This window comes from Corvus moneduloides, chromosome 4 (genome assembly GCF_009650955.1).
Source record: "Corvus moneduloides isolate bCorMon1 chromosome 4, bCorMon1.pri, whole genome shotgun sequence".
Classification (NCBI taxonomy): Eukaryota; Metazoa; Chordata; class Aves; order Passeriformes; family Corvidae; genus Corvus; species Corvus moneduloides.
Window position 1 is genome coordinate 4,410,676 of NC_045479.1, and position 26,762 is coordinate 4,437,437.

At 42.1% G+C, this 26,762-nt stretch overlaps 1 protein-coding gene across 8 annotated transcripts in view; it reads right to left on the minus strand.

Moving 5' to 3' along the window:
* CALD1 (caldesmon 1) overlaps nt 1–26,762 on the minus strand; it is a 177,311-nt gene that overhangs the window by 7,750 nt on the left and 142,799 nt on the right. For 6 of the 8 annotated variants that reach the window (XM_032105937.1, XM_032105936.1, XM_032105938.1 and 3 more), the window contains 8 exons: nt 20,038–20,184; nt 17,996–19,046; nt 17,282–17,356; nt 12,589–12,731; nt 8,304–8,559; nt 7,002–7,142; nt 439–482; nt 267–345 (listed from right to left, as the gene is read on the minus strand). In XM_032105937.1, the coding sequence (XP_031961828.1) occupies nt 267–345; nt 439–482; nt 7,002–7,142; nt 8,304–8,559; nt 12,589–12,731; nt 17,282–17,356; nt 17,996–19,046; nt 20,038–20,184 (1,936 nt within the window). The remainder of the gene's footprint in view (nt 1–266; nt 346–438; nt 483–7,001; nt 7,143–8,303; nt 8,560–12,588; nt 12,732–17,281; nt 17,357–17,995; nt 19,047–20,037; nt 20,185–26,762) is intronic. The other 2 variants (XM_032105943.1, XM_032105944.1) reach the window with 1 other exon arrangement.

Here is a 26,762-nt window from a genome sequence, read left to right on the forward strand (position 1 = left end):
GTCACTCAAGATGCTGACTGAATCCCCAAAGCTACTGCAAACCAGAGTAAGTTGCAGCATGAAAGGGAAGATGCAAATCTGAGGGTTTGTTTAGCTATATCTCTAGATGTTGGTTACAGATGGGCCTCTAGCATTTTGTTCTTGAAGTCCCCTTAAAGAAGAGTTTGTGATCAAAAAATCCCTGCAATTCTTGAACAGCAAAACAAAGGCTGATTAAAGGCTCAAAAGCCATTAGTAACCAGATCCATTTAGAGGAATTAACTTACCTCAATTGCACTAGTGTATTGCTCAAGTCTACTGTCAATCTTTGAGACAACTGCTGTTGTCTGGGTGGGCTTCATTCCACTATAGGAGTTAGAAAAAAAAAAAATCAAGAATTATTATTCCCTCCAATTAAACACTGCTGTTTGAACTGAACTTGCTGTTTCTTTGCTTTACCTCTTTTGAGCAGATTTGTTCAAAAATTCTGTTCGCTCCTCTATCTAGAAAAGAGAGGAACAAAAGCTTTAAGTTTAAAGTTAATAAAGAGGCAGCCTGTGCAAGGCCAGCCTAAAATGTCATTTTAAATGTCAAAAAAGTCAATCTGAAAGAGATACATTCCACCAGAAATTTCACACACACAAAGGTTTTATAGATAGGAGCCTATTATGCTACAGAATCATAAAAGTGGATGTATTTTCTGCATGAATGTTTGCATCCTACACATTTCTCCAGTGCCTCATATGTAACAAGAGAATAAATGGACAACACAGAAAAAAGAAAAGGGAAGAAGTCTCTCTCATGTAAGGGACTGATATGCACAAAAATCTATGTCATCCTCATATCTCTCACACAAGAGCAAGTATGTATCTCTTGAGACAGACAGCAAATTTAATAAAGATTTTCTGAGCTGAGACATCAGACTAGGCCAGGTTTGGAGCTCAGCCACACAGCCTCCCTTATGCATGCTTTTGGAGACCACTAACAATTTAAATGTGAGCTCCAAAAAACCCATCAGAGTAAACCCTGCTCATCATGTTCAGGCAGCAGGGTCACTGCTGAATCAGTATCTACCAGCTGTTATTGTACAAACTGGTATCTTACATTTTATCATTATTTTCTACTCTGTAAAATAGGAAAATATTGTGATGTTTCCAAGGAAGACTCACGAAGGTCTCATATGACTTCTGTCAAATCTCTCAATACTTTGAAAACAAAAAACTCCATCCCTGAATGAAGTTTTAAAACATTTCACATTGTGGGGTGGGGAGTATGTGCATCTATTTGTATTCTGGGTCAAGAAATACTTTCATCAAACTTCCTCAAGTCTCATCCACATTGCATTGCTCCACTTCTCATCCCGGGCTCTACAGTTTCACTTAAAAGTAAAATATATGCAAGCAGCTCCAGGGGATTGAAATGATTAATAAGCAGCCTGGCTGGATTCCTGGGGATTCCCCAGTCTCCATAGGGGCTCTCCATTTCCAATTTACTTTAACCGTGACGGCTCTGGCATTCGTGCCTTTAAAACAAGGCAGTGACAGCCGTTCCTCTAAATGGTTCTCCTCAGTGCCTTTAGCATCCAAGGCTTTCCCAGAACACTAAGTCCCCCAGCAATCCCATCAAAGGGCATGCATGGTTTATTTCTCAAGCCCTTGCGAGCAGAAACTCAGGCAGTTCCCTTGAGTGCAGGATTTGCCAAAGGAGCTCACTGGAGGACCTCCAGCTACCACCCATCCAGCTCAAAGGCACGCCTGCAGCTCTAAAACGTAGGTACAATTTACAGAGTCATTTCCATTAACACTTCTAGTTACGAAAACGCGAGCTTTTTAAAAGCAGTCCTGAGTGCAAAGATGGGCTTTGCCAGGACAAATCCCCTGTTTCACTGGAGCAATATCACAAGGTGGCAGCAAAAGACCGGCAGGAGCCCTGCACACCCGCAGAACAGGTTACAGCTGTTCCACCCAGAGGGGATACGGTCGGCAATGCCACAAAACCAGCAAGTAAATGATTCAAAAGTGACCAAACAGACCGAGGATGGTAACTTAGAACACATCGCCTCTCGTCTGCTATGGTACAGTAGAAGTTTCCCCCAATGCTGATTTCTGGGTCGTAACCAGCAATGCATCAAAATGATGAGTTAATTCCAGCAAGAGCCTCCAGTTTCTCCCCAGTCTGTCCCCAACTGCATCAGTGAAACCCTGGTGGGCAGCAAGGACAAGTAGTATGGACTATCTCAAAGAACCAGGACTCAAGGTAACCACCTAATAACTCATTTACAGGATCTTCACTGTCTTTTATGTGCAGGTAGGAGAGATGCTTCTGCACAGCAGGAAAACCAGGCTTGAGCAGGCACTGGGGGAAAAGGGGAACAGGTGGGAGGGAAGAGGAACTAATATTATTATAGTGGCTGTAGTAAAAAGACAGAAGTGGGGTCATTCTTTACCCACTGGAAACAGCAGTTCTCAGGGCACCAGCTGTGGGATCAGGAAGAAGTCAGGGATTGTTCAGAAGAGGAGAATGAAAAAGCAAAACAGAAAATAGAAAAGCAGAGTTAGGAAGAAACCCTCAGAGCTGAGCAAGGCCCTCTGGCTGGGGAAGCAGGTGCCTTGTATGGAGGGATAAAACATTTTCTGCACATTTATATGAGAATTTGTTCTAGAGTATTTTCCTCAAAACATAGCAGAAGCAGACATTGAATACACCTAGAGGAAACAAAGCTGTACACACGTGTATTCAGCATATAAGTCAAACACATTTAGACAGCACAGCAACATCTAAAGGCCATTTACCCACTGCACATCACACAAACTCCATGCAAAGAATTTCAAACGTTTGGCACATACAGTAAACAGTATGACAAAATAGATCTGTAAAAGAAACAGGCAAAGCAAGCTGGTTAGCATAAAATGCAGTATTTTCTCAGTTTCAGAGCAGGAAATAAGAATAATCTTTTTACTCCATTCATCTTAACAGGATCTTGTTAAATAGCTTGGACTATGTTTTGTCACCATGGAATACTTTCAGAACACACACGTACTCAAAGTCAGCCTGCCAGCCCCTCATTAAATTATGACCAGAAAGAATGAGTTAACACACAATATGAGACCTTGATCTGGGAAACAAAAACCATTGGATATTTCCAGTAAAACTGGTTTCATAGAAAGGTATTACATGATTCTTAGGAGTTTTAAGCTGTGTATTGGATATTATGCGACAGAAACTTGTAAATGGATCTATAGAAAACTCTTCTCAAAAAATGTGTCAAGGAGGAAGGGGAATAAAAATGCACATGGGAAACCCTGTGCTCTAATTTTGCCTCATATCCAAGAGTAGAAGAACCTAGTGGAAACCCACTGGAGATGTAGTCCCTGGGAGAGGCTTCTCCTCATCCTCCCTGAGTGGCCAACACAGTCTCTTGCTTCATTAAGCACAGTTATGCTTTTTCCTGCTGTCAGCAGCACCTGAGCAGAGAGTGCCAGTTTAGCTCAGTTTACCTACAAGACTCAAGTGCTGCCATCAGCATCAAAGATGGGGAAAAACAAACGTTGCATAACCTGTTCTTACCATTCTGTTTTCCCTCTGCTGCAAGAATAACTCATCTAGGAGTTTAATTAATGTGGAGTCTAATTCTTTCCAGTCACTGCCCCAGCTGTCAGGTATTGAGAGCAATAATGAGATAGGACAAGACAGGTCTTTAAAAAAAAAAAAAAGCCTCTGAAAAGTCCAATCTTCTGTCTCAGCTGTCAGCAATGCCTTCAGAGAGTGCTGGCTGCCACATCAGCTCGTTTCCCAGGAGACATTTTCTCCCAGGACAGGGATATCCCAGCCTCCTGCCATTGCTCCCTCCCCTCAACACCTAACTGCTTTTGCATTTCTCTAGTGGTGGAGTTCATCCCCAAGAGGAGACTTAGTGCTGAATATGCTGTTCTCTCCTGATTAACCCAGAGAATAGAATACGAGGACTCAGCAACCCTCCTTCACAAAGGAAACACGAGGAACGAGCTCGTGTAAAAAGCAAAATGAACAAAGATTTTTCAGGAAATTTCATTCTTTGAATGCGTCATATTTTGCATGAACTAAAGTAGGGAAAGCACAGAGGCAGATGGGAGATAAGCACAGAGGCAGATGGGAGAGCAGCAGAAGTTGTTCCAGGCTTTGTCCTTATTTAAAGAAAATAACAAGACACAGGACAGAGGTTGAACAGAAGTTTGGTATTGCTGCAGCCCACGGGGTGTCCACCCAGCCCTGAAAAATCCAAGATGCTTCCGTCCCTGAGCTAGTGATGAACTTGGCCTGTATTTACTTGGCCTGTTTTCTCTTCACTGTCCCCTCAGAAAGAACCAGCCCTCGTGCTGTCACTGAGAGGACCCCACACTGCGGTAGTTCTGCTGAAGTAGTGCCTCAGGTTTGAGGGAAGCACTGTCTTTAACAGTTAAAACAACAGAAGTTGTCAACACTGTGTAGGCTGTGGTTTTTTTGAGGCCAGAGCAGACAATCACAGCAGGTCTTTGCAAATATAAGCATGTATGTACATTTTGTCCATGTTCGTCTACATACATTTACATTTGGGCATCCATGAGCTGGGTCATACATGGAGAGAAGCTGCACATCTTTGTGTCCCAGTTCTGAGTCTGCATGTCACGACAGTCCGTGGCCTCCTGATGGATAGATGCTCATCCACAGGATGGCAATACACCACACTGCTGCTCAGCTAATCTCCCTTCTTTCCTTTGTTCTTGTAGTTCACTTGGCAACCAGCACGCCCCACTTTCCTCAGTTAGCCACTCCTATGAACTTCTTTCTATTCCCAAAAGCTTATCACATCAGGAAGGACAGGGAAGGAGAAATAAGGTGCTTTGCCAAACTGTGACCCAGGAGAAGACGGAATGTGCACATGCATCATACATTATTTTTATACTGAGGCTCCCTTTCTTCGGCATTAATTCCAACCACCCACCCACAACTGTGCATTTGGGATTCTCACATGACTCATGGCAGATCTAACGAGATGATACATTCATTAAGGGGGAAAACCTGTGCCAGATGCTTTACAAATCAAAAGATAACTTGGGCAGTGCATAGCAGACAGCGAGAAAGCTGTGTACCAACGAGGTGAGACCAGCCTGAGAAGTCTGTCCAAATAAGAGGTAGCAAAACAGACTGTTTTCTAATAACTGGATTTTGACATCAAGTTTCACATCAGGTTAATAAACTGAGATTATTCTTCCCTCAGCTCTTGACCACAGAAGGCCAAGAAACAGTTTAGGGTGTGAACTTCTACAGCATTACACACCTACACTGGCCACCCACAGATGCTGGACTGGAATATGTAGAGTATCACCGACTTCTCAGCGAGAGAAACAAAGAGGGAAAAAATGTGTAGAGTTGCATGTATCAAGCTTTGTAGCAAACAACTTCTACCTAACAAGACACAAACCCCAGCAGCCACTGTCATCATCAAAAAAATAAAAACCTGTACCTTGGATGCTTAACAACATTTGAAAAATTTCAGCTTTCCTCTGAAAATACACTTAGAATAGTGAAGCAATTTGTACTGACAAAAGGTATCTGAAAGCTTTTAGCCTCCTGCCAAGTCCAGTGTTTTTTCACACTTTCCCCAAAATTAGGATCTATCCTTTTTACTTTGTGTTTTCAAGGATAATTTCCTCCATTCTGAGCTTTCTGTGAATTAAAGCTCCGAATGTATGTCATGAAAGGCATCTCAATAGACAGAAGAAAAGGAAGCCATCCCAGGAGGGCTGGGAAGAAGCTGTATATTTACAGTGTCTGTTATTGACATCATCTTTAGCAACCAAAATGGCAAGACCAGGTTTAACTAACCCAAGCAAGTCGAGAAGCTTGGCAATTTTTGTTTACAACTGTGTGCATTCTGTCCTAATATTTCAGGTCCAAATGTATCTTAGAAGCAAAGGGCAAGACCATTCAAAAACATTTGGATTCTGTATTTGCTAGGACTGGACCCAAAACAGACCTGAATCCCCAGATTGGAACAAAGTGTAGCTCTCTGTGAGTGGAAAAGTAATTTTGTTCAAATGCAGTTTTTCACTCAACGGTTACATTTTTAATCTCATGGAGATCCACTTCATGGTTCAATGGGCTCCTTCCTGGTTCTTTTCTCTCCTAGCTCCCACTAAGTCGCCTTTTGGACAAACATTTTGGATTCTTAAATGACTAATGGCATGAAATGGAAAAAGCAAAAGATATTTGAAAACATTAATAGATCTGCAGTTTGAGCTTGATCTGAGAAAGCAACTGGACTGAATTCCAAAACAATATTCCCAATAATTTCAGTGGGGCCAGGATTCCTCTTCCACGCTGAAAGACCATTTAATTGATTTATCACACTTCTAATATAATATAGGCCACAAAAGACCATTTAGAAATCCTGCAGCAACAGAACGGTGAGGTTTTATTTCTCGTTATGTAAGAAAATGAAATCCAGACCAGTACTTCTAGATGTTATTTTTAGGGGGATTAGACATAAACTAGAACTCCCATACAAGTCAGTTACAATTAATGATGATTAGGCTGAATATGCTTAAAGACAAATTAGTCTGGCAAGGAAGAAAATAATTGCGGACGTGGAAGGAGTGAGAGAACATTTGTGACTCAATGATCTTAAGAGATCTTTTCCAACCTAAATGATTCTATGACTCTACTCCAGTTCACAAAGCAGTCCTATAATAAATTAAAAACAACACAGTAATACAGCTCTAAGATCCAAAAATAATTTTCCCTTGAAGATCCTTTTCGGAGATTCTTCATCAGCAAGAAGAGACAGCTGCCAGTCTAGCCTCCATTCTTAGGAAGGAACTCTAATTTTCAGTCATTCCAATGAATGACATCCTTCAGCTAGAGGGTTCAGGCTAAGTCTGTCAAAGCAGTTTCCTAGGTCTGATTACAAGTATTTCAGCATTGCTTTTGATGCCTGGCTGTTGGTTTGGACTACAAACCCCATTCCTTTTTATGTGCTATGTAGGTGTTAGTGAGGAGGTTACCTTGAGAGATGAACCTTTAGGACTGAAACATTTAAACGGCTTCTTGTCTTCAGATACACCATCTTCCGGCATCTTCTGGCGTTTCTCAGCAGCTTCAGCCCTTCTTCTTTCGATTTCTTCCTTCATCCTCCTCTTTTCCTCCTTAAAAAATATGAATGTTTACTTGTTCTTTCAGAAACCACATCACTGTTACAGGGCTGTGCAGCCCTGCAAACATTTACCAGATTTTCTAAGAACAGATTTTTATGCCAGTTGAAAAAGTTCAGTGATCTGTGTGAAACTTATAAAGTTATTAATGCCAATCCATCACAGTGTTAAGGATGCCAGGAAGACAATTAAGTCTGTGCTGCTCTAGTGTCTCCTCGCAGTGAAGTCACCAAATTTATTGTTATATAGTGCCACCTAAACAGAGGAAAAGACTCAAACTCTGTTTCTCTGTATTCTCATGTATCACATTGGTATTGTTCTTCTGTCCCTCTACTCTGACACTTATTGTGCTAAAGTTAATATTTAACATGGAAAAATCAAGAGGTGGCCAAGAAACCCAAGATTAAACGGTTGCAGATCTCCCTCCAGAGATGAGTTTTGCTTCATGAGCTATGGTCAAACCAGAAGCCCTCAAAGCAACACCATTGTGAGCACTTGTCAGTGGGGTCTGACCAGCAAGGTATTGGGTAATCTTGGCATCTACTGAGTTCTGTTGTAAAGAGCTTAGTACATTAAAGGAATTGGCATTCAGCTGCCAGATACTATCAGTATTATTCATTTACCATTTGTTTCCCAAACAACTAGGATTCCTAAATGATGCACCAGAGACTTGGAAATCCTATTTGTAGAGTCCCTTGGCAGAGGAAGTACAAGAAAACAGATGTGTTGGATATTCAATATTTAAATAGACAAGAATATCTCCCTAATGAGATCTAGCCCATTGTAACTATATATAACATTAGCATTCCAGCCCATCTGCAGCAGATAAATTTTGACATGCACTTTGTAAGTCAATCCGTGTAATGTCAAAAAAATTCTGTGGCTACAGCACTGCCCCAAGATTCTGAATCCCCAAGAAGATAAGAAATTTTCAGCTATCACAGATGAAATCCTGACTAGTGAAAACAGATATTAGAGCCCTGTCTATCCTAAGGCTAGAATTAGAACATTTTTCCTACGCTGAATGCTGCATGTTTTACCTCAAGTCTTCACTAGACAATGCTGGAAAGAGTTATCAACTAATGCAAGAATAGTGGAAGTAAAGTAGTAATAAAGGAATAAACCCAAGTTCAACACTCCCTACTTTACACTTACCTCCTCTCTGATTTTCCTCTCAGCCTCCTCCTGCTTCTTCTTCTGCTCCTCTTCCTCCAGGATTTTCCGGCGCTCCTCCCGCCTTTTCTTCAGTTCATCCAGCTCTGCTGCTGCCTCCTGCTGCTTCTCCTTCAGCTTCTCCAGCTCCTCGCTCTCGTTCTCGCCCCGCCGGCGGCGCTGATCTTCCAACCTCTTCAGAGCCTCGACCCCCGGCTTCGCCTCCTCTGCATTTGCAGTCCCTTTCAAACTGGAGCGGCTGGGAAGGAAATCAAAGGAAAAACGATGCCATGGGGTTTTCCCTTCCTGGCCAGAGCCACCTGCTGCCACGTGCTCAGCAGCAGCATGAGAGCCTGGCACTCCAAGGTGCTGCCTTCTAAGACCATTTGCTCCTTGCAAGTAATGGCTGACCCAAAACATTTCCCTCAGGAGTTGTTAGGCTGGGATATTACAAGGAGCACCTCTCCCATCACTGCCAGGGAGGAAGGAGTCTCTCCCACACGCCTGTGTGCACAGGATCTGCACCACCGTGCCTGAGAACTTGTGCCACCCCTATTTTGTGTTTTGTGTCATAAAGGATGCACTAATCCTTTGCCTTCAAAGGCAAAACTTTTTTATAAACCTTCTAGAAAAAGATAAGCATCTTTGGGGACAGAACAAATTATATTACAGGAAAACAGGAGGAAATAAGAGAGGGGAGGGAGTCTTCCAGTTAAAACAGCATTTAAAAAAAAACCAAAACCCTAAAAGGATTCCTATCCCATCTATAACACCCATCACTCTAACTCCACCAGAATGTATGAACAGAAAGGTTCATCAGGTCTTTTGCTTACATTTTCTAGGGAAAAGATGAGTTTTTAGTAAGGACCTGGAAATTAGTAATGGTAACTTTCCACAGGAGAAAAACAGGAGTTTTCTAAGCAGCTGTAATATATAAACAGAAAAAAAGAAAGAAAGAATGCAAAAAAAACCCCCCAAACCTAAAGAATTTGCACAGGTGAAGTGCATGCTTCCAACAGAGTCAGACAGCATCACCTTGTAAAATAATTACCACATCAGTGTTTAGACAAATATCTGCTCCCTACGTGCATTTAACATTACTGCTGACAAGGAGATAGGTACCTAAGATTTCTAAGTGTGCTATTGACAAAAAGACAGAAGATGGACGTATTTATGGAATTTTCTAAAAAAACTTTCAGTATTGTTGGCATCTAAAGAAGCTGGATAAAAATGACCACAAGAGAGTATAAATCAAAGATACCAACAGTAACTGTTAGAGACGACAATATAAAAAACTTATATTATATAAATTTGCAATCCAGCCAATCACACCCAAACCTGCAAAGATGCTCTTCATTCAGACACCTCATGCAGATGGAGTCAGCCATATAAAACAGGACCAGAGTTAAATTATCTGTGGTTTCAATATCATAATAGAAGCTACTAACACAGAGTTCTCCACCCCCACATGAGCTTACCAAATCAAATAAAATTCGGTTCTAGCATTGTATCACTTAAAAAACGCATGACAAATTAATTGAAGTGGCTATGAATGAGGGCTTGCATCAGGTAGTTATGCCAAATTACAGAAAGGAACCTCTGCTTTTGTAAACGAAAAATACATACACAACTGAGCAAGCATTGTGAGAATACATTGGAAACTTTATCCAAAATGTTGTTTAGCCCATTCAGAAACAAAGTGAAGGGCAATACATGAGGTGTGATTTTGAGCAGGTGTCTAGCCTGGAATACCTCTGAGTCAGTTTGCAGAAGTACTGAGAACCCGAAATGTTCCACAAGCCTCTACAAGGCACTGTGTGATTTCTGAAGATCCAGTGCACCTAATGCAGCACAGGACATACGAAATCCCTGGCTGTCTTAAGGCTTTCCTGCTTCATTGAAAGGTTGTAGCCCCAACAGCAAACAAGCCCAGGAACCTCACTTTTTTTTTCCTTTGCCTTTTGGTCTCTGTGTTGCCAACTCACCAAGACCTGCAAGCTTTGGGCCCAAAGAAGATGGAAGAGGTCACTTCGGATAGACAAAATGACCCCCTGGCAAGGGCAAACATTTGGCCTTCAGAATTAAGAGAATGAAGAACATTTGCCAAGATTCTCCTAAGAAAGAGCCACTCTGTTCTCTGTCAGCACAGAAGAAAGGTTAGCTCTCAGTGCCTTCCGTGCAGTCAGCCCCAGTGAAATTAACAGGTACTCAGCTGATAAAGCCAATGGCAGAATCTAGTCTGAACATTCTTGTTTGCAGACCTCAGGTGATTATTTTGGCCTCCTCACAAAGAAGGATATTTAAAGTTTTGAACTTTATCCTCATGCTGCTCACAGGTCTTCCCTGACCGGTTCTGCATTATCCAAAATAGCAAACAATACACTGGCACTAATTATCCTTATTTTCCTCCACCTCCAACTCCTCTGTTTTCAACAGATTCTGGGAAATCTCTGTTCTCTGCTCTCAACATTGGGAAATTAGTATTGAGATGCTGGGTGGAGGAAGAGTTTTGTAAGCACCTCTTTGGTATTAAGAAATGAAGCTGGTTGCCAGCTTTCAGACAAGGAGGAAAAGGAAAGAAGTGGCTTGTGGGAGCCAAAAATGTCAGAACAATGTGAAAAAACATCTTACATCATATTTAGGACTTTTGCAGTCCTCTATGAGAATAGGGAGGAAGGCAGGTGGGAGGGGAGATGGGAAGGGGAAGCCATAAAATGGGATTTATTCTGTATTTCTCTTACTGACTGACGTAGACAAAAAGATAACATTTTTCTTCAGCCTCCACTACCCTGCTTTGTTCTGAATTCTCACCACTGAAAGTTAGCCAAGTTATATTCTTTCTAAATAGTGTCTGATATGTTCATTAAAAAAAAAAAAAAAAAGGAACAAAGGACAGTTGCAGACAGAGCTCAACTCTGTGGGGGCAGTCCATTAGAAAATAGGCCAAGAGCCCTAATTCATACCGAACAACCCAACAAACACTGGCGCCTCTGCTGATGTTGCCAACCCAAGTCTTCTTCTCAGCTGATAAAAGGTTGTTGAACAGGCTTCTTCACACTTCCATGAAACAGTAGAAGAAAAACAGAAATGGAAAAAAAAAAGGAGTGGAAACTCAAAGCTATGTTTTGCCACTAATGCCTGTCTCCCACAGGAAGTAAAGCAAATGAAAACACAACAAAAATACTTTTAGAGAATCATTCTCATGTTATCGATGATGTGACCCAAGCCATGAAGGACAGTTTTGAGCAGGGCCAATTTCCTGCTATTCCATCTCCATCGCTGTCTGTCTTTTGGCCTTAGGTCAGGGTGTCTCCAGGGTCTTTTGAGCTGCATTTTATTTTGAGAAAGTTTGTTTTTCCCGGAAGAATCACGAGGGGAATGCTGAGATACAATAGCAAATCCCATCTGCCATGCTCAGATTTCTCAAACTGCCTGGAGAACTTAACCTTTCCTTTGCCTGTGTCAATGTAAAAGAGGAAGAGAGATGCAGAAGGAGAAAAATTTAGATTTCTAACCTACTCATTCCTAGTTTCCTGCTAAAAAGAACTTAATTTCTATTTCATGTATCCCATGCTTTTAGCAGGCAGGATCCTTTTAAATAAGATTTGCACTAGAAAATTTTTACCTTCTTTGCATTTCCCAATACAACCACAAGCCAAATATTTCCTTAAAAAGAAAAATAAAAATCAAACTGTGACACAGCTTATAAAAAGGAAGGCAAAAAGAAAAAAGAAGATGATTTTGTCTAGGAAAGGTTTTTTACCTAATTGAAAAAACACTTTTCTACAGAAGCCATTAATTTCAGTGCTTGCCCTGAAATCAAGAGAGAAGCTCTTTCTAGAGTTACCAGCTGGATCGCACTTCATTCTGCTATGCAGAGTCTAATTAAAAATAGGTGGGTAATTGGAAATAGGTTACTACAACAAAAGTTGAGATCTGACTTAAAAAATTAGAGAACACAAAATCCAGGGTTTTGTCATTATTGGCCTCTGTGTAGATATTAGAAACAAATGAGGAAGGAAAGCCCCAGCAAAGCAAAACCAAGCCTCTTGTCTCTACTGAGGAAGCAAGGCCATTTCCATCTGCTTTCTGAACTTCATGTTGTTACTGCAACAGCGTGGGGACAGCTTAGAACCTACAGAACTACAACCCAGTGGACACCTGAGCCATTGCTGAGGTTGCCAGCCCAGTTCCTCCACTCAGCTGCCACAAGGCTGTGAAGTAGAGACCCAGAGATGGCCCCTGATCTGCTGAAACCCAAGCAAGCCCAGTTCTTACTTGAACTTACCCAAAAGCATTCTCAGTAGGTTTAAGTTTGGAGGCGGTGAGCTCACGTTCTCCGTTCTGTGCCTTTTGTTCAGGAACGCCCTTCTTACGATCCCAGACGCTTTTCATTTCCTCTTTGGGTGCTTTACCTTTGTCATCTTTTACCTGTTCAGAAGATAGCATAAATCACAGAACAAAACACAAGACACACAAAAAAAGTCAGAATGAGGCATTCTAAGTAACAGCTGAGAAACACGGATTTCTTGGCAAGATTGGTAACTGTCTTCCTACTGTTTATGTGCTATATGGCAGAAGTGGTCTGCAAAGCTCTAAACTGTGATCAACCATCACTTTGCTCTCCTGACCTGAATTCAAGACCAAAGCATCTTGAAAATAATATTATGGGTCTTCTGTGAAAGTTTTCTGTGACCATGGGACTATGCCACCACACTGCTTCACTCTGCAACTGCACCTCCACTCTTCCCTCCCACAGCCACATCATTCACCTGCTGCTTCTTAAGGTTGTGGGTTGCCAACTCTCTGGGACTTGTCAATACATTCTTGGTACCAGGTTTAGGGCATTGGTGCAATAAAAATAACACAGAGCCTCCACCCAACGTCAAGCTTGTTTGACAAAGTTCATGCTATTTTCAGTGTCATAGCAGAGGGATACTTCATTATTGCAAGAATAATGGTCAAAACACAAAATCATCCCTATATCAGAGCCAAACTTACTCTGGCAAAAAACACAGTCCTACCTGGGGCTGGGCATGGGTAGCATTATCAGACACGAATATTTAAACCTATGAAGAAGGAAATGCTCTGGAAGACACGAGTAAAAATTCTCTTTATCCTTACAAAGCTTTCCCTTATGATTCTTAATAGTAATCAAGAATATTTTGTGCATCAACTTCATTCTCCAGTATTCCTTCAGAGTTAAGAAGTATTTATCAATACCACAGATGGCCTGACCCCAGCATGCTGAGTCATGGCTAGATGCTGCTAAAAGGAGAAAGTGAAGTGATTTAAGTTATGTATCCTCAGGTAGAAATATTCCCAGTTAGTTAAGACTACCAGCCAAAACAAACTTCCAACAGCAGCAGATGAAACGTTTACCTCCAAAATATTTATTTGCTTTCCCCAGCCCTGTGTTGAAGGAAGCAAGCCAGAAATACCTTCTGTGTAGAAGTCAAATGGAGACCTTTAGAAATTAAATACTTTGGAAGGCTGTTGCAACCCCATTTGCTAACTAGAAAGATAAAGAACTTCTGTAACAACAGATAAAGAACTCCTGTCTGCAACACAACTGCTCTTCAGGTGTCCTGAGCTGCACCTTGAAATAAAAAAGTAGTACACAGCTTCACGTCCAAAATCAAAAGAAATTTCTTTTCTTCCTCGTCAAAGAGCAACTCCTGGAGAAGCAAAACCTTTACCTACAAAGGATGAGTTCAGAGTCTTCAAAGCCAAGATCCTCTTAAGGCATTGAATTAGGCTGGTGCTGAGTGAGTCCCAGAGTCACTTTACCTGAGGCCAGAGAAAACTGATCGGATGGACACCATCGTGGCAGCCCATGTTGTGAGTGAGTATAGGATGGTTAAACCATCTGAGCAAATTTGCTACTGGTGGGGGAGGTTGGACACAACCAACAGAGGCATTTGCTCTGCTCTGAGAGCAGGCAGCTGCGGTGCAGACTTTTCCCACCCTCTCCTGCCAGCAGGCTTTAGCCACGACCTGGCAGCAGCTCCCTGACAGACAAGAGGGGAGTTCAGCTTCCCTGGCTGTGCATTCTTTGGCCATGATGCTGCAGCTTCTACAAGCAAGGCCATTATTACCAGCAGCCTCAAGGAATGGTTTGCTGTTTCCTAGGAGCTGGGCTGAGACAAGCAGGGCTATTCATTTATCCTAATGAATGCCATCAGACAGTATCATCTTCTGGGTGTTCCCAAATCAGGGTGAGCTAGTGATCATGTTCACAGCAAGAATCTCTGCTGCCTGTTAGCAATCTCCTGACCCTCCAGCCCCAGTCAGGGTGATACTGAAACCGGCTGTGTTGATTGGTGCAAGATTTCTCATGCCAGGATGTCTGTCCTGGGATTTTGAGAGCATAAGATTTCCTTTGCTGAGATTTTCATCAAGACCTTCCTAAGTCTTACTGAAAAGCCAACACTTCCAGCTGCCTTATGTATTTAGGTCCACTGGGGAGGGCTGTATCTCTTAGATCTTAATTGAAAGCACTGAGAAAACTAATATTAAAACAATATAGTTTAAAAATTAAAAGGTTAGGAAATAGCATTTCAGAAGCCAGTAGGATTTATGACGGTGTGCCTGCATTTGAGAAAACCATTAACACAGCTTGGCCTCTTTATTCAAAAAGACGGTAAAACAAGATATTACAAAAACATTTCACATCTTTTGGGCCCAATCCTTCTCCTACTCATTTTAATACCAAAACAGAGATTGATTAGCACAGAAGCAAAAACCTCTGTATCTCATTCCAAAGGCAGGCAAGAGAGTAAGTTCTTTCCCTTGTCTCACTGTTTCCCTAAATTATAGACTAATTCAGCTTCTGCTGAATTAAAAAAGAATTCCACTTGGAGCAAATGGGTGATACTACCTGAACTGAAATAGTTCACATGTCCTCACAAATCTTGATATCAAGATAGAACATGATCAAAGGCATGGTTAGCAAATTTCCAACCTTATGTATTTACATTTTAATCTTTCTCTACACTGTTTCTTTACTGTTAGATTTTTATGCTGTTATTTGAGAGGTGAGATTTCTAAATCTTGAGTCTGAACACCTTCAGACTGAAGCAAATGCATTACTGAGGTTGGGGCCATCTGGCAGATTTGATTCCTTACTTGGGCTCAGTTACTTGGTGAGCTAAAAGCAGTGGGCATCTGGGTCGAGGGCTTCCCTGTAGAGTCAACTCTGGGTCCAAATACCATGAGAATAGCAACTGTTGCAGCACATCTAGCCAAACTGGAAGCAGGAAATACCAGGAGCCTCACATCATGAGAAAGCTTGCTCTTATGAACTTCTCGGGTCACTTTTAAGAACAAAAACTGTGCAGAAGTTCATAAAAAGAGACAAATTTTTCTTGCCAAATTAATCGAAACCTGAACTTTGAGGGCCAAAGCAGAAGCAAAACCTGATTATGTAGATACATTCTATTCCTTCAGGGTCTTGTTCATGAGACACTGGCATCCTCTTAGCTGCATGCACATTCAGAAAGAGACCTCATTGAATTTGTATGTCCTGGAAAGGGGGGGAGAAGTGGAGATGGGAGCCTGATCATCAAATTTTCGTCACAAGTAAAGAAGCAACAATTGAGATTTTCAAGACATTTTGAATGCTCAGAATGGGTATTCAGCATTGCACTAGAAATGGGATTCTATTAAGTTGTCTCAGCTTGAGCATCTAAAGATGGAAACACTAAAATCACAAGTAACTCTTAAAAGTCTTGCCAATTTCCTGGAATAATCTAGCCCAGTGGGTAGGGTTTAAAAGCATGATGAGAGCTCCAGGGAGAGTTGGCCCAGCTCTCCATAAGAACAAGCACGACAACTGTGTCTCAAGTTCCCCACAAATCAAAGTTTGTGGTCAGTTACAGACTCCTCTTTACATTTACTTTTAATATGCAAAGATTGCATGCAAAAGTGAATAGTGGAAACTGGTTCTGTCCTCTTAATATAATCCATCCCTTATTTTGTGTGCAGCTATTTCCTCACCACTGTCTGAGGGTGAGCTAAGCATCTACAGCGTGTTCCAAACTCATCTGCTAACTGAGGACCCTGGAGTGGACCCTCTACAACCCTCAATGGTCCCAACCCACTGGACTGGCAGCAATCTGTGCTGTGGCTCCCTTTAAGTCCCACAGATCTGGCTGAACCCAAATGGGTCCAAATTTCCAAGGCTCTGACCAGTCTCTGACCAGCCTCCCCTAATCAGAATCAGGGGCTGTTTTGAGACCTGGACCAAAACCACAGCTGCTGCACAGCACTGGATGTGGCTCCCTGTGTCCAGCTGTATCCTGAAGAGTAAATGGTCCCCAAATCTTATTTACTTACCATACAGTAAAACACCATGGCACCAGCTCCTGTGTTTACAGTGGAAATGCAATGCAGTAAATTTTGTAGATTTTCTCTTTAAAACAAAAGAAGGATCTTGGGTATGCACAGTTTATATCACGGGGTATTGCAGTTTGCAGGGGAATTATTAGTTGAGGCAGTCAGGTGGCCAAGGGGCCTAGATTGTTATTGGCATTATGATGATTATTATCACTATGATGATGATTATTAATTATCATTATGATGACAAATATTATTAGAGTAGGTTTCATTCATAGGGAAAAAGTTCACAGTAAAGTGAGAGGAAACCAGGGAAGGATGATTAGTTGATACTGTCCTGAAAAATTCATCCCTAGGGGGAAAACCGTATTTGTGCTATTGACTGAACTGAGTTTCCTGAAATATTTAAGACAAACAGGAATTGGCCCTAAAGCCCCAAAAGAACAAACCACTTAAGAATTTACTTAATTTTAAGCACTTAAGGAGCTTCATCCCTATTTATTTCAGCAGGATTACCCATGTTCTTGAAGTGGAGCACAAGTTTAAGTACTTTGCTGAAGAAGCAACTTTCAGTTATAGGTGCCTTATTTATTTTCGTATCTCAAGTTTCCCTATCACACCTAAATCAGTGGTTTATGAGTTACCTGATCTTTTATGGAGGTAGCTTGGAGCTTCTCTTCTGGCAGCTTTTCCTTTTTAGCTTCCACTTTTTCTTCCTCCTTTGTTTTTGGGTTTTCAATAATTTATTTATTTTTTTAACACGAAAACACCGCACCTGTCTGCGCTTTTGTTTCGCCACACTGTGTTCACAATCCTGTGTGCAGCCACAATTCCATCATATGCTGCTGTGCCCACACCTCTGTGTGCAGCTGTGCCCCCTGCACCCTCTCCAAATGCTCCCAGTTCCCCCCATCTGGGCCTTTCTCCCTTGCACGGCATCATGCTCACACGTCCCAGTACAGAGCCCTTTCTTGTGATTGCATTCAGCACACACCATTCCTCACACAGTTTAACAGGTGCACGTAACGTTCTGTGCCAAGATGTGTCTGCCTCCACCTCCTGTGTTACTGCATTAGGCCAGTTTGTAGCAGCTGAGGAAAGAAAGGCAGCAAAAGCACATGCAGAGGCCTGAACATGCAAGGTTTTCTTTGAACGATGGAGTGAGGTCAGGCCTGTTGTGCACTGAATTACTGGTAAGCAGGAGGGGCTTTATTTTTAAAAAGAGAGAGCGACAGCACAAGTATTAGTAACTTCAGTACAGGACTAGATCTGTGAGGAAATTCCAATTCAATCTTTTCTTGCATTACATTTCACACAAACCACAGGTGTCTTATCTTGGTGCAAAATGTTTACTGTACCTGTTTTTTTAAGAAAGCTGCTTGAGGTTTTTTGTCTTCTACTTTCTTCTCTTTTACCTGTTTATCTTCTATTTTCTGTTCTTCCATCTTTTGTTTTTCCTTTAATTTCTCTGCTTCTAGTTTAGCCTTTTCCTCAGCTGCCCTCTTTTCCGCTTCTGCCTTTGCTCTCTCCTCAGCTGCCCTCTTTTCCTCCTCTGCTTTCTGTTTCTCTTCAGCTGCCCTCCTCTCCTCTTCTGCTTTAGCCCTCTCTCTTTCCTCAGCTGCCCTCTTCTCCTCTTCTGCCTTAGCCCGCTCTTCCTCTTCTGCCCTAGCCCTCTCCTCAGCAGCCCTCTTTTCCTCCTCTGCTTTCTGTTTTTCCTCAGCTGCCCTCTTTTCCTCCTCTGCTTTCTGTTTTTCCTCAGCTGCCCTCTTTTCCTCCTCTGCTTTCTGTTTTTCCTCAGCTGCCCTCTTTTCCTCCTCTGCTTTTAACCTCTCCCTTTCTTCTGCTTCCTTCCTTTCTTCCTCAGCCTTTTCCTCATCCCTAAGCTTCTCTTTATCTACAGCATCAGTTACACTTTGCGTCCCTTCCGGCAGAGCATTTGTATCATTCTCTGCTTTGTGTTCCTCTGCATTTACAGTTACTGCCTCTTCTTTATCTGTGGATTTCTCTGCTGCCACATCTACCTGGTTTTCCTCTACGGGGAGCTCCTTTGGTTTCTCCTCCTGTACCTCCTCCTTGTCTTTTTCTTCTTTTTTTTCCTCTTCTTCCCCATCTTGCCTCCAGTTGTTCCTTTGGTACGATTTGGTAACTGTTTCTGTCTCCTCAGTCTCATAGCGTCCTCGGCGTGTTTCAGCCTTTTCCTCTTTCCCCGTGGTCTCGTTTTCCTCCACATTGTTTACTTCTCTCCTGCTGGGCAGTGACAAGCTCCCATCTGTGATCGTGGGGTCAAATTCCTTCTGGCGTTCCAGGGCTTCCTGCAGACGTTTCTGGCGTCTCTCCTCCCGTCTTGCCAGTCTCTCCAGCAGTGCGGCTTCATCATCTGTAGAACGCTTGCTTTCCTCTCCTGCCACACTACGTAAAAGGGACAGGTTTGCATTAAAAAAGAATAAAATCTTTCTAACAACATATGCACTTCACTGTTTCTAGGAAAAAAGCTTGCTGTAACATCATTCCGCGATTGGAAAACACAGCAGGTTACACACTTCAAAATTTAGCTGCTGTTTTGCTATCTGTATCCATTCTCCTTGCCTTAAATAGAATGCTTCTTGTGCTCAGCATCTATTAGCACTTCCTAGCACAATTCTGGTTTCTTCTATCAGTTGTGTTATGGCCACTGGAAATCTGGGTATATTGTGACTGTGAACAAACAATTATTGTGAACAAATGATGGACGGACTGGAAGGTCAGCTCTGGCCAGACAAGAAGGCCACTCAGCTTGTGACAAGTGGGTGGGGATATGAGTGATATGGTTTAACGGTTTAGTGGCTACAGGGGCACTGCTGGGTTTGTGGTTGGACTTGATGATCTTAAAGGTCTCTTCCAGCTTTGATAATTCTATGATTTTAAGAATCACCTCATTCCATAAGTTTTTCTGCTCTTTATACCTGTCTGACACTGACAGTGCCAGATGAGTGCTGTGGCTAGAGCTCACACCCAGCACCCTGCAGGCATGTTGCAGCTACAACTTGAGGACTGGGTGCCGCCCACTGTTTTGGCCCCACAATGCCATGACCCACTGTAGCAGAACAAAAGATGTGGTGTTTTGTGAGGGCAGATGCATCCATGCCTGAGAGAATCTGAGAGCCTCCAGGAGCCCCAGCTGAATTAGCCCATAGACAGCCTTGAGGACACCTGCTTATGTGTCATGAGCACAGCCTCAGGCTCTCACCCTACCTCGTAGACAGAGCCAGGGTGATCCTCACAGTGTTAGGTCCTTCTTCAGTTTAAGGATGGCCAAACCCAGTACTTAAAATTCAAGCGCCAAAGCAAAGCTCCTCCAAAAGTTCTCTACTCTGAACAAAAATTTCCATTGATTTGTCAGTAAATGACATCAGACATTTACCTGTTTTGGGCATTCACTTCGGATTTCTCCGTTACTTCTCCTGAGAGATCTCCCTCCTCCTTTTGCCGCAGCCTCTCCTGTCGAGCCCGCCGGCGACGTTCTCTGGCGGCTTCTTCGTCATCATCATCATTTCTCTGGTAGGACAGCCTGCAATAGGGATAGGGAGACAAAGGTGCTATAGCATGTTGGACAATGAAAAAAATCACAAAATGCAGTTTTCTAGAGCACAGTAAGCATGGCTAGAGTGGCTGCTCCACACGCTGTTTAGAAAATATGCTGTGAAATTGAGATGCATCATTTCAAACCCCGGTTTTCTTTTGCTTCTCAGAAGTGAGCTTGACTTGAAAATAGTCCCGGTGAAGGCAGCAGCCACACCACACTGTCAGCTGGCTCCTAGAAAACACCAAATCCAGAAAAGCTCAGCTCTGTAGCTGAGCAAACATCCTGCCAGCCTGCACCATGATCCTGTCGGAGCACTCACAGCAGCATTTGAGCAGACTATTGCTCAGGCCCACGTAACTGAAATTGGACTCAGCAAAGCAGCTTTTCATTAGTCTCCTCTAAATAGCACATGCTGAAAATGGTGACGGTATTCTAAGTTTTAAAGACTAGAAAGCAGGGAGACACAAGTACGACAACAGCTCTCAATGGTCGGTTCTGAGTGCCAAACATCTGACACCCACAAAATTTTTGTGAGCCCGGAGCCCTGCCAGGCCAAATCACACAAGATCGCTGCTGTGATGAAAGCCTACAGCTGAGAACCCATTGTACTCATCTAACCCAACAGATGAGTACATTTAGTTTCATCCTACTTGAAAAGGAAAGCAAGACCTTACAATCCTAATAATCCTGTGTCCCATTCAAATCTTTGCTAAAGTTATTACTGTGTGAGATAAAGGGAGAGGCCTGCATTCCTCTTATCTCTTTGTGCAGGGAAAGTGAATTAGGAAGCTAACATGTGCCAGACCCAGTCAGAGAGTCCATTTACTTTGCTTCTGGCAGTGGTCTGATACATCATGGTTAAGAAGTCTCCCTTCCTTACACAGTCACACATTTAAGTTAGCAGTGCAGCCATGAACATAGAAAAAACCCAGAGTTCTGCACTGAGTAAAACCAAGGACCGATAATGTTTGTACTGCAAAGAATATTTTTACATTAAAAGCAACTAAAACATTTTGATTTAGCCATCAAACAGATTCTTTGGGCCCAAACCTCTGCTATCACCATGTTCTGATATTCCTTTTCTCCTTTGCTGAAAGAAGGGTGAAAGCATAGGTTCAGCAGGGGTTCAGCTACCCCAATTTTGCTTTAAGAATTTAAAGAGTAAAACATGTCTGAGCTACTTGCCAGACCTAGAACAGCATTTTCATCCTGAATGCACCAAAGAATTTGATTTGCTACTTGATTTGCTCTGCTTTAAGAGCTTGCAACCTTTTTCTTTAGAGAAACAGCTCCTCTCAAAGACAGGGCAAATCATGACCAGCATGGCCATGAGGGATCACAGTGGGGGATGAGGAAGAAAGGAAGGAGACAAATTAAAAACACTAGAGGTGATGCAGGGAAGGTAAGGAAAAACACTTCCTGCCACTTGTAAGCAAGTTCAAGGGGTATCAACATTTCTTTTAGGTCTAGAACAGAAAGGGTGTGAATACAACAAACCAATGGGGTCTCTGATTTCCACAAGAAAAGAGACTCTGGAATAAAACCGCATTAGCAAACTGACCGCAGACACTCCCCCTCATTAGTAAGATATTCTGGCTTCAAGAAGCCTATGATCTTTTCAGGTCTGAAGTCCAGATGTAAGGGCACAGGAGAGGACACACAGCTCCTAGCCTGTGGCAGCTGGATAATGGCCACGACTGAGTCGATACCCAGGGCCTATAGCTCAGGATTTGTCGTTGCAGTGAGACGACACAAGAGTGAAGAAGTTTATCCCACTCTCTGTACCCACACAGAGCACCCCTACAAAGCAAGGAGGACGACTGCTTTTAAAAGCCTCTTTAAAATGCCTTTTTAAAACCACAAGTTGCTCAGCAAACTAAAAAAGGAAATTTAAAAATTACCCTAAGCAAAAAATTCCCACAAAATCTTATCCATTAAACAGATATGTACTTCCTGTCCTTGGACATTTATCACAGAGATCATCTGTTAAGAAATGCTGACAATGTCTCTTAATATGATTCTAAATATGTCCATTGCCTTACTACGTACCACAGCAGTTTGCTACAGCGAGCAAGTACAGCAGATATGGGCTCCATCCATAAGAATCACCTTAAGTATTCATTTCTGTCCACCAGCACTGATTCATGCAACATGCCCAGTGTCTGGAAACAGTCACAGGAACAACTAATTGCAAGTTTTTTAATAGATCTGTTTCATGCTTTCCTTACAATTATGTTAACACTGCTTTCACTGGGAGCGTAGAGAGTGACCCTCATTCTCCCACTGTTACAGATTTCTGTAGCAAGCCATCACAGGCAAAATCAACCTGGGAGCTCTTCAGAAATTATCTTCCAATCGCCTACATCTTCTGATATTCTTCAGACTAAGAGTAAATAAACAATAAAAAGTATGTCTCCAAGATTTCAACCCTGTTTATCAGATGGAAATCTCATGATCCATGCTGGCCCGTGCTGTTTCTCCACCCTTGGAGAGCAGCCTTGCTGCCCAGCACACACCCAGCACCCAAATTAAACTAAACTTGTACCCATTTGTCACCTTCCACATAACTGTTTAAAGGCTTTGCAGGCAAGTGTCTCTCCACAATCAGCTGTTCCAGCTGTCTCAGGCAATGAGACCACAACACAGCATGATGTCAAAGAGGTGTGCCAAGCCTGCTGATGCAACAGCTCTTGTTGAATACTCAGATCACAGAATATTCTGAGTTGGAAGGGACCCACAAGGATCATCAGGTGCAACTCTCAAGTGAATGGCCCATACAGGGATCAAACCCACAACCTTGGCATCCTCAGCACCATGCTCCAACCAGCTGAGCTGATCTCAGGGAAGAAAAGGTGATGACTTGGAAACCATCCTACACCTTGCTATCAAAGATATGTTCTCAGTCTAAACATCAAGCTAAAAAAAAAAATAAATAAAAGGCAGTTTCTGCTGTTTGTCCTGTTACCTCCTCTATGTTTCTGACACGAGAAAACCCAGTGTAACCTCTGTGCATTGTTGGTAAGTTGTTCTAGCAAAGCTTTAGAGCTGAATCTGTCATCCTTCCCCTACAGCACAGCTCATCTATGTGAGAGGACACTTCCCCCCACGCTGGGTAGTGGCAGCAAGTACCAAGTGATAACAAGTACCAACAGATGTTCTGTCCTGTCAAGCAGGTAGGACAGAAATCCCAGACCTGCAGAACTCAACGACAAATCTCATTATTATCTCAATAAGTCTAAAAATGTTGCCCTCAGATTGAATGGGGGGGACTTGGAGTGGAAAATAAATCTGCCGGATCAGGAATAGAGGAGATGTGGCCATCTGCTTCAGACCTTTTGCAGAGAAATACAGCACTCTGTATTTTACACCGAACACCGAATTTATACAAAGTTATAACCCAGCAAGAAACTTGGTAATAGCTGGGATGATTATGGGGCTGAGACCATTTCATACAATCCAGCCACAACTGCTTTCCACTTGAAACCACAAATCAGCTCAAGCATTATCTAAGGCACTTTGGGTTTAGAGTTCCTTGCCCAGTACTACTACATTATTATGTCTGAATTATGGCAGCACTGAAATTTCCTGATCAAGCTCATGGGCTTGCTACAGTAGGCAATTTATAAAGATAGGACAAGATCTGGTCCCTGTTCTAAACAGTGTGTATTCTGATTAAAGAGAAACTTTATAATTTGTAGCATGATCTGCCCTCAGTGAGTCATAAATAAACCTGATGAGTCTATAATTCTTTTTTCATTTTTCACAGGAGTAGAAAAAACCTGCCTAATTTGAGCTGGATCACACTACTCCATTCTAGAGGAGGCAGGGAGAAAGAACTGCTGTGGATATGAACTCGGACTCCACTTCAAGAGTGTCAGAAATACACGAAAAAATTCCAAACAGAACAAAAGCCTTTAAGATCTTTAAGCAGGCAGCTCATATGTGCCTCTTCTTTCCTCCATGGTTCACTCATATGTCAGCCTGGTTTTTATGCCTGCAAAAACACCTTTCATTCTCAGCAGTGCCCTCACAACGTGGACCTCAATCAGACACAACTGCACCTATTCAGCAAGCTCCTTCCCGCACAACTTTGTTATCCTGAAGCTTTGACACGTATTACAGATTGATTTTGTCTGTGGTCCACCTCAAGAAATGAAATCATTCATCCTGTACCAAACTGCTGTCCCTCCAACTTGCAACCTAACCCCACTTCTAAGACCTCTGCCCTTAATTATGTAAGACCACAGCAGTTGAAGTGATATCTGTCATCTTGTGTGTGTCTCCAAATTTATGTCAGATGGAGGGTGTCAGTAAAATGTCCTCAATGACAAACTTCACTGACAGACTCAGTCTATAAAAGTTGGATTTGTTGGCCTCCTCTGCTCTTAGAAAGTCTTTCTATTTACCCAGGCTCTTCCTGAAAGGATGGGTGGGGTGAGGATGGACTTTGTAAAAATACCCAGTGGGGAGTGCTCTTTGTGTCACTGTTGACATTCAGTCACATTTTATTTATGATTACATATGTTTTTAATCTTTCTATTGTTCACTTAATTTGTGTTATGATAGGCACACTTCAAAACCTGAATATAAACAACTGATCGATGTTCACCTCAGAACAAAAACCCCACCATAACAAGTGCACATGGTTCCACAGAGGGCTGTGCCTCTTTCAAGCCTTGCGTGTCAATGTCAGCTGTATTTCATTCAAGTCGTATCTAAAAATGTGGTGAATGGTGGGGGGCAGTTGTGGGGAAAACTGTTTCTTCTAATCATCCCTCCACAATTCAATAAGAGCTGCCAGCATTCTGCTCAGACCTGCTCAAGAGGATTCATTTTATGAGGGAACGAGCAGAATTTCTGTCCAAAATGCTCATGCTTCAAAAAGATGTAGTGAGTGAAAACAGGGGATTATTCTGGAGACATGCAGACATGCCACCACAGTTCTCAGTCCAATGTTGTGCATGAATGCTGTTATTAACACCCATATTTTTCACATATTTCTCAATTTGACATGCACCATTTTTTTTCACATTGAATGTAGGAGACACAAGCGGATAAAATTAACCAATGGCTGGAAATTAAACCCAGACAAATTAAAACTGGAAATTAAGCACATGTTTTGAACAGTGAGGATAATTATATATACAAGAAATGATGAACAACCATCTCTTGCATCTCCACATTAAGATGGATGCCTTTTTGGAAGTTATACTGCAAAATAATACCGATTTTTGGGATCATTATAGATAGTTTGGTGAAATTCCACAAACGCTTAGGTATGGGAAGTTAGGCTAGATTATATGGTGGCAGCTGCTGGACCTAAATACTACAGCCTTTCATTTACCAAAGATACACGCTTTGCTTTTCTCTCACAATTTATCTCAATCTCAAGCATTTTTACTCCTTTCATCCACCCATTCTCCACAGGCACGCAGCCTGTACTTCTGAGCAGACAGAGTATCCACATACACAGTTCTCAGGCCAAAACAGAGACTGATGCACCTTTCAGTGTATTATGTCCTCATTCACCTCATTTTCTTTCTGTGTTTCTAATATACTTCCTTTTTTTTCAGAGCTCCAAAGATTTCAAGGATTTTTTTTTTTAATGGGTAAATACTTTCTCTATAAGTGTTCAGAAGAACATTCTTTCTGTCACACCTGGCATCCTTAATTTCCTACCATATCTTTAGAAGCATTTCTTCTACCTTAAACCTTGATCTAAAATACCTAAACACTAAAACAGTGGCCGTTTTGACAACACTTTTTTTGTTTCAGCTGACAAAAACCTTCAGATTATTTACTTTGGTTAAGGACTTGGCTGGGAGATTGTTATTTTGTTCACGTGACAAAACAGTTAAGCATGGGAAAGCAGAGGTCTTCCGAGAGGTTCAGTTTGTGTACCTTTTTTTTTTAAGGTTTCTCTTTTTTTGATGTTTTTGACATTTAGGTTTTTTCACAGGTAAGGAAAGAGAAGGTACACTCATCTCTCTAACAGTGTGATTCTGAAATCTAAGGTGCAAGCCATCCACATAGAAGAATGAAGTATAAAAAGTGATATGCAAAGTAAAAACCACAAGGAAGAAGGACTCCATAGTGACAACAAAAATCCTTGGTGACTACCAAGTAATTAATGCAAAAACCATTCAGAGATTTTATTTAATTGCTGGGGATGGCACTGAAGCCTCTAGGGAAGATCCTGGCTTCCCAAATTAGTGTTTTCTGTTGAAAATGTTACATTTCAGTTTTGTAGATGTCCAAGATTTCCAATGCCCTGTCTCTTTTCTTTTCTTCTGCTCAAAATAGCACCGTTTCTTTGGTTTTAGATTCAAGCCCTAAACCTGGACCTCACCGTTGGTTTTAGATTTAAGCCCTAAACCTGGGCCTCACAGTTAGATCCAGTCTGTACCATCACAGCATCGTTCTGCACAAAGGCAGAATGACTCATGCATGCGCTTATTTTTTCTTTTTTTTTTCTTTCCTCATGGCTTAAAACTGATGATCTGTTTCATAATATGAAATGCAAGCAGATTCTCCAACCACATTCACATAGCTCTGGTAAATCG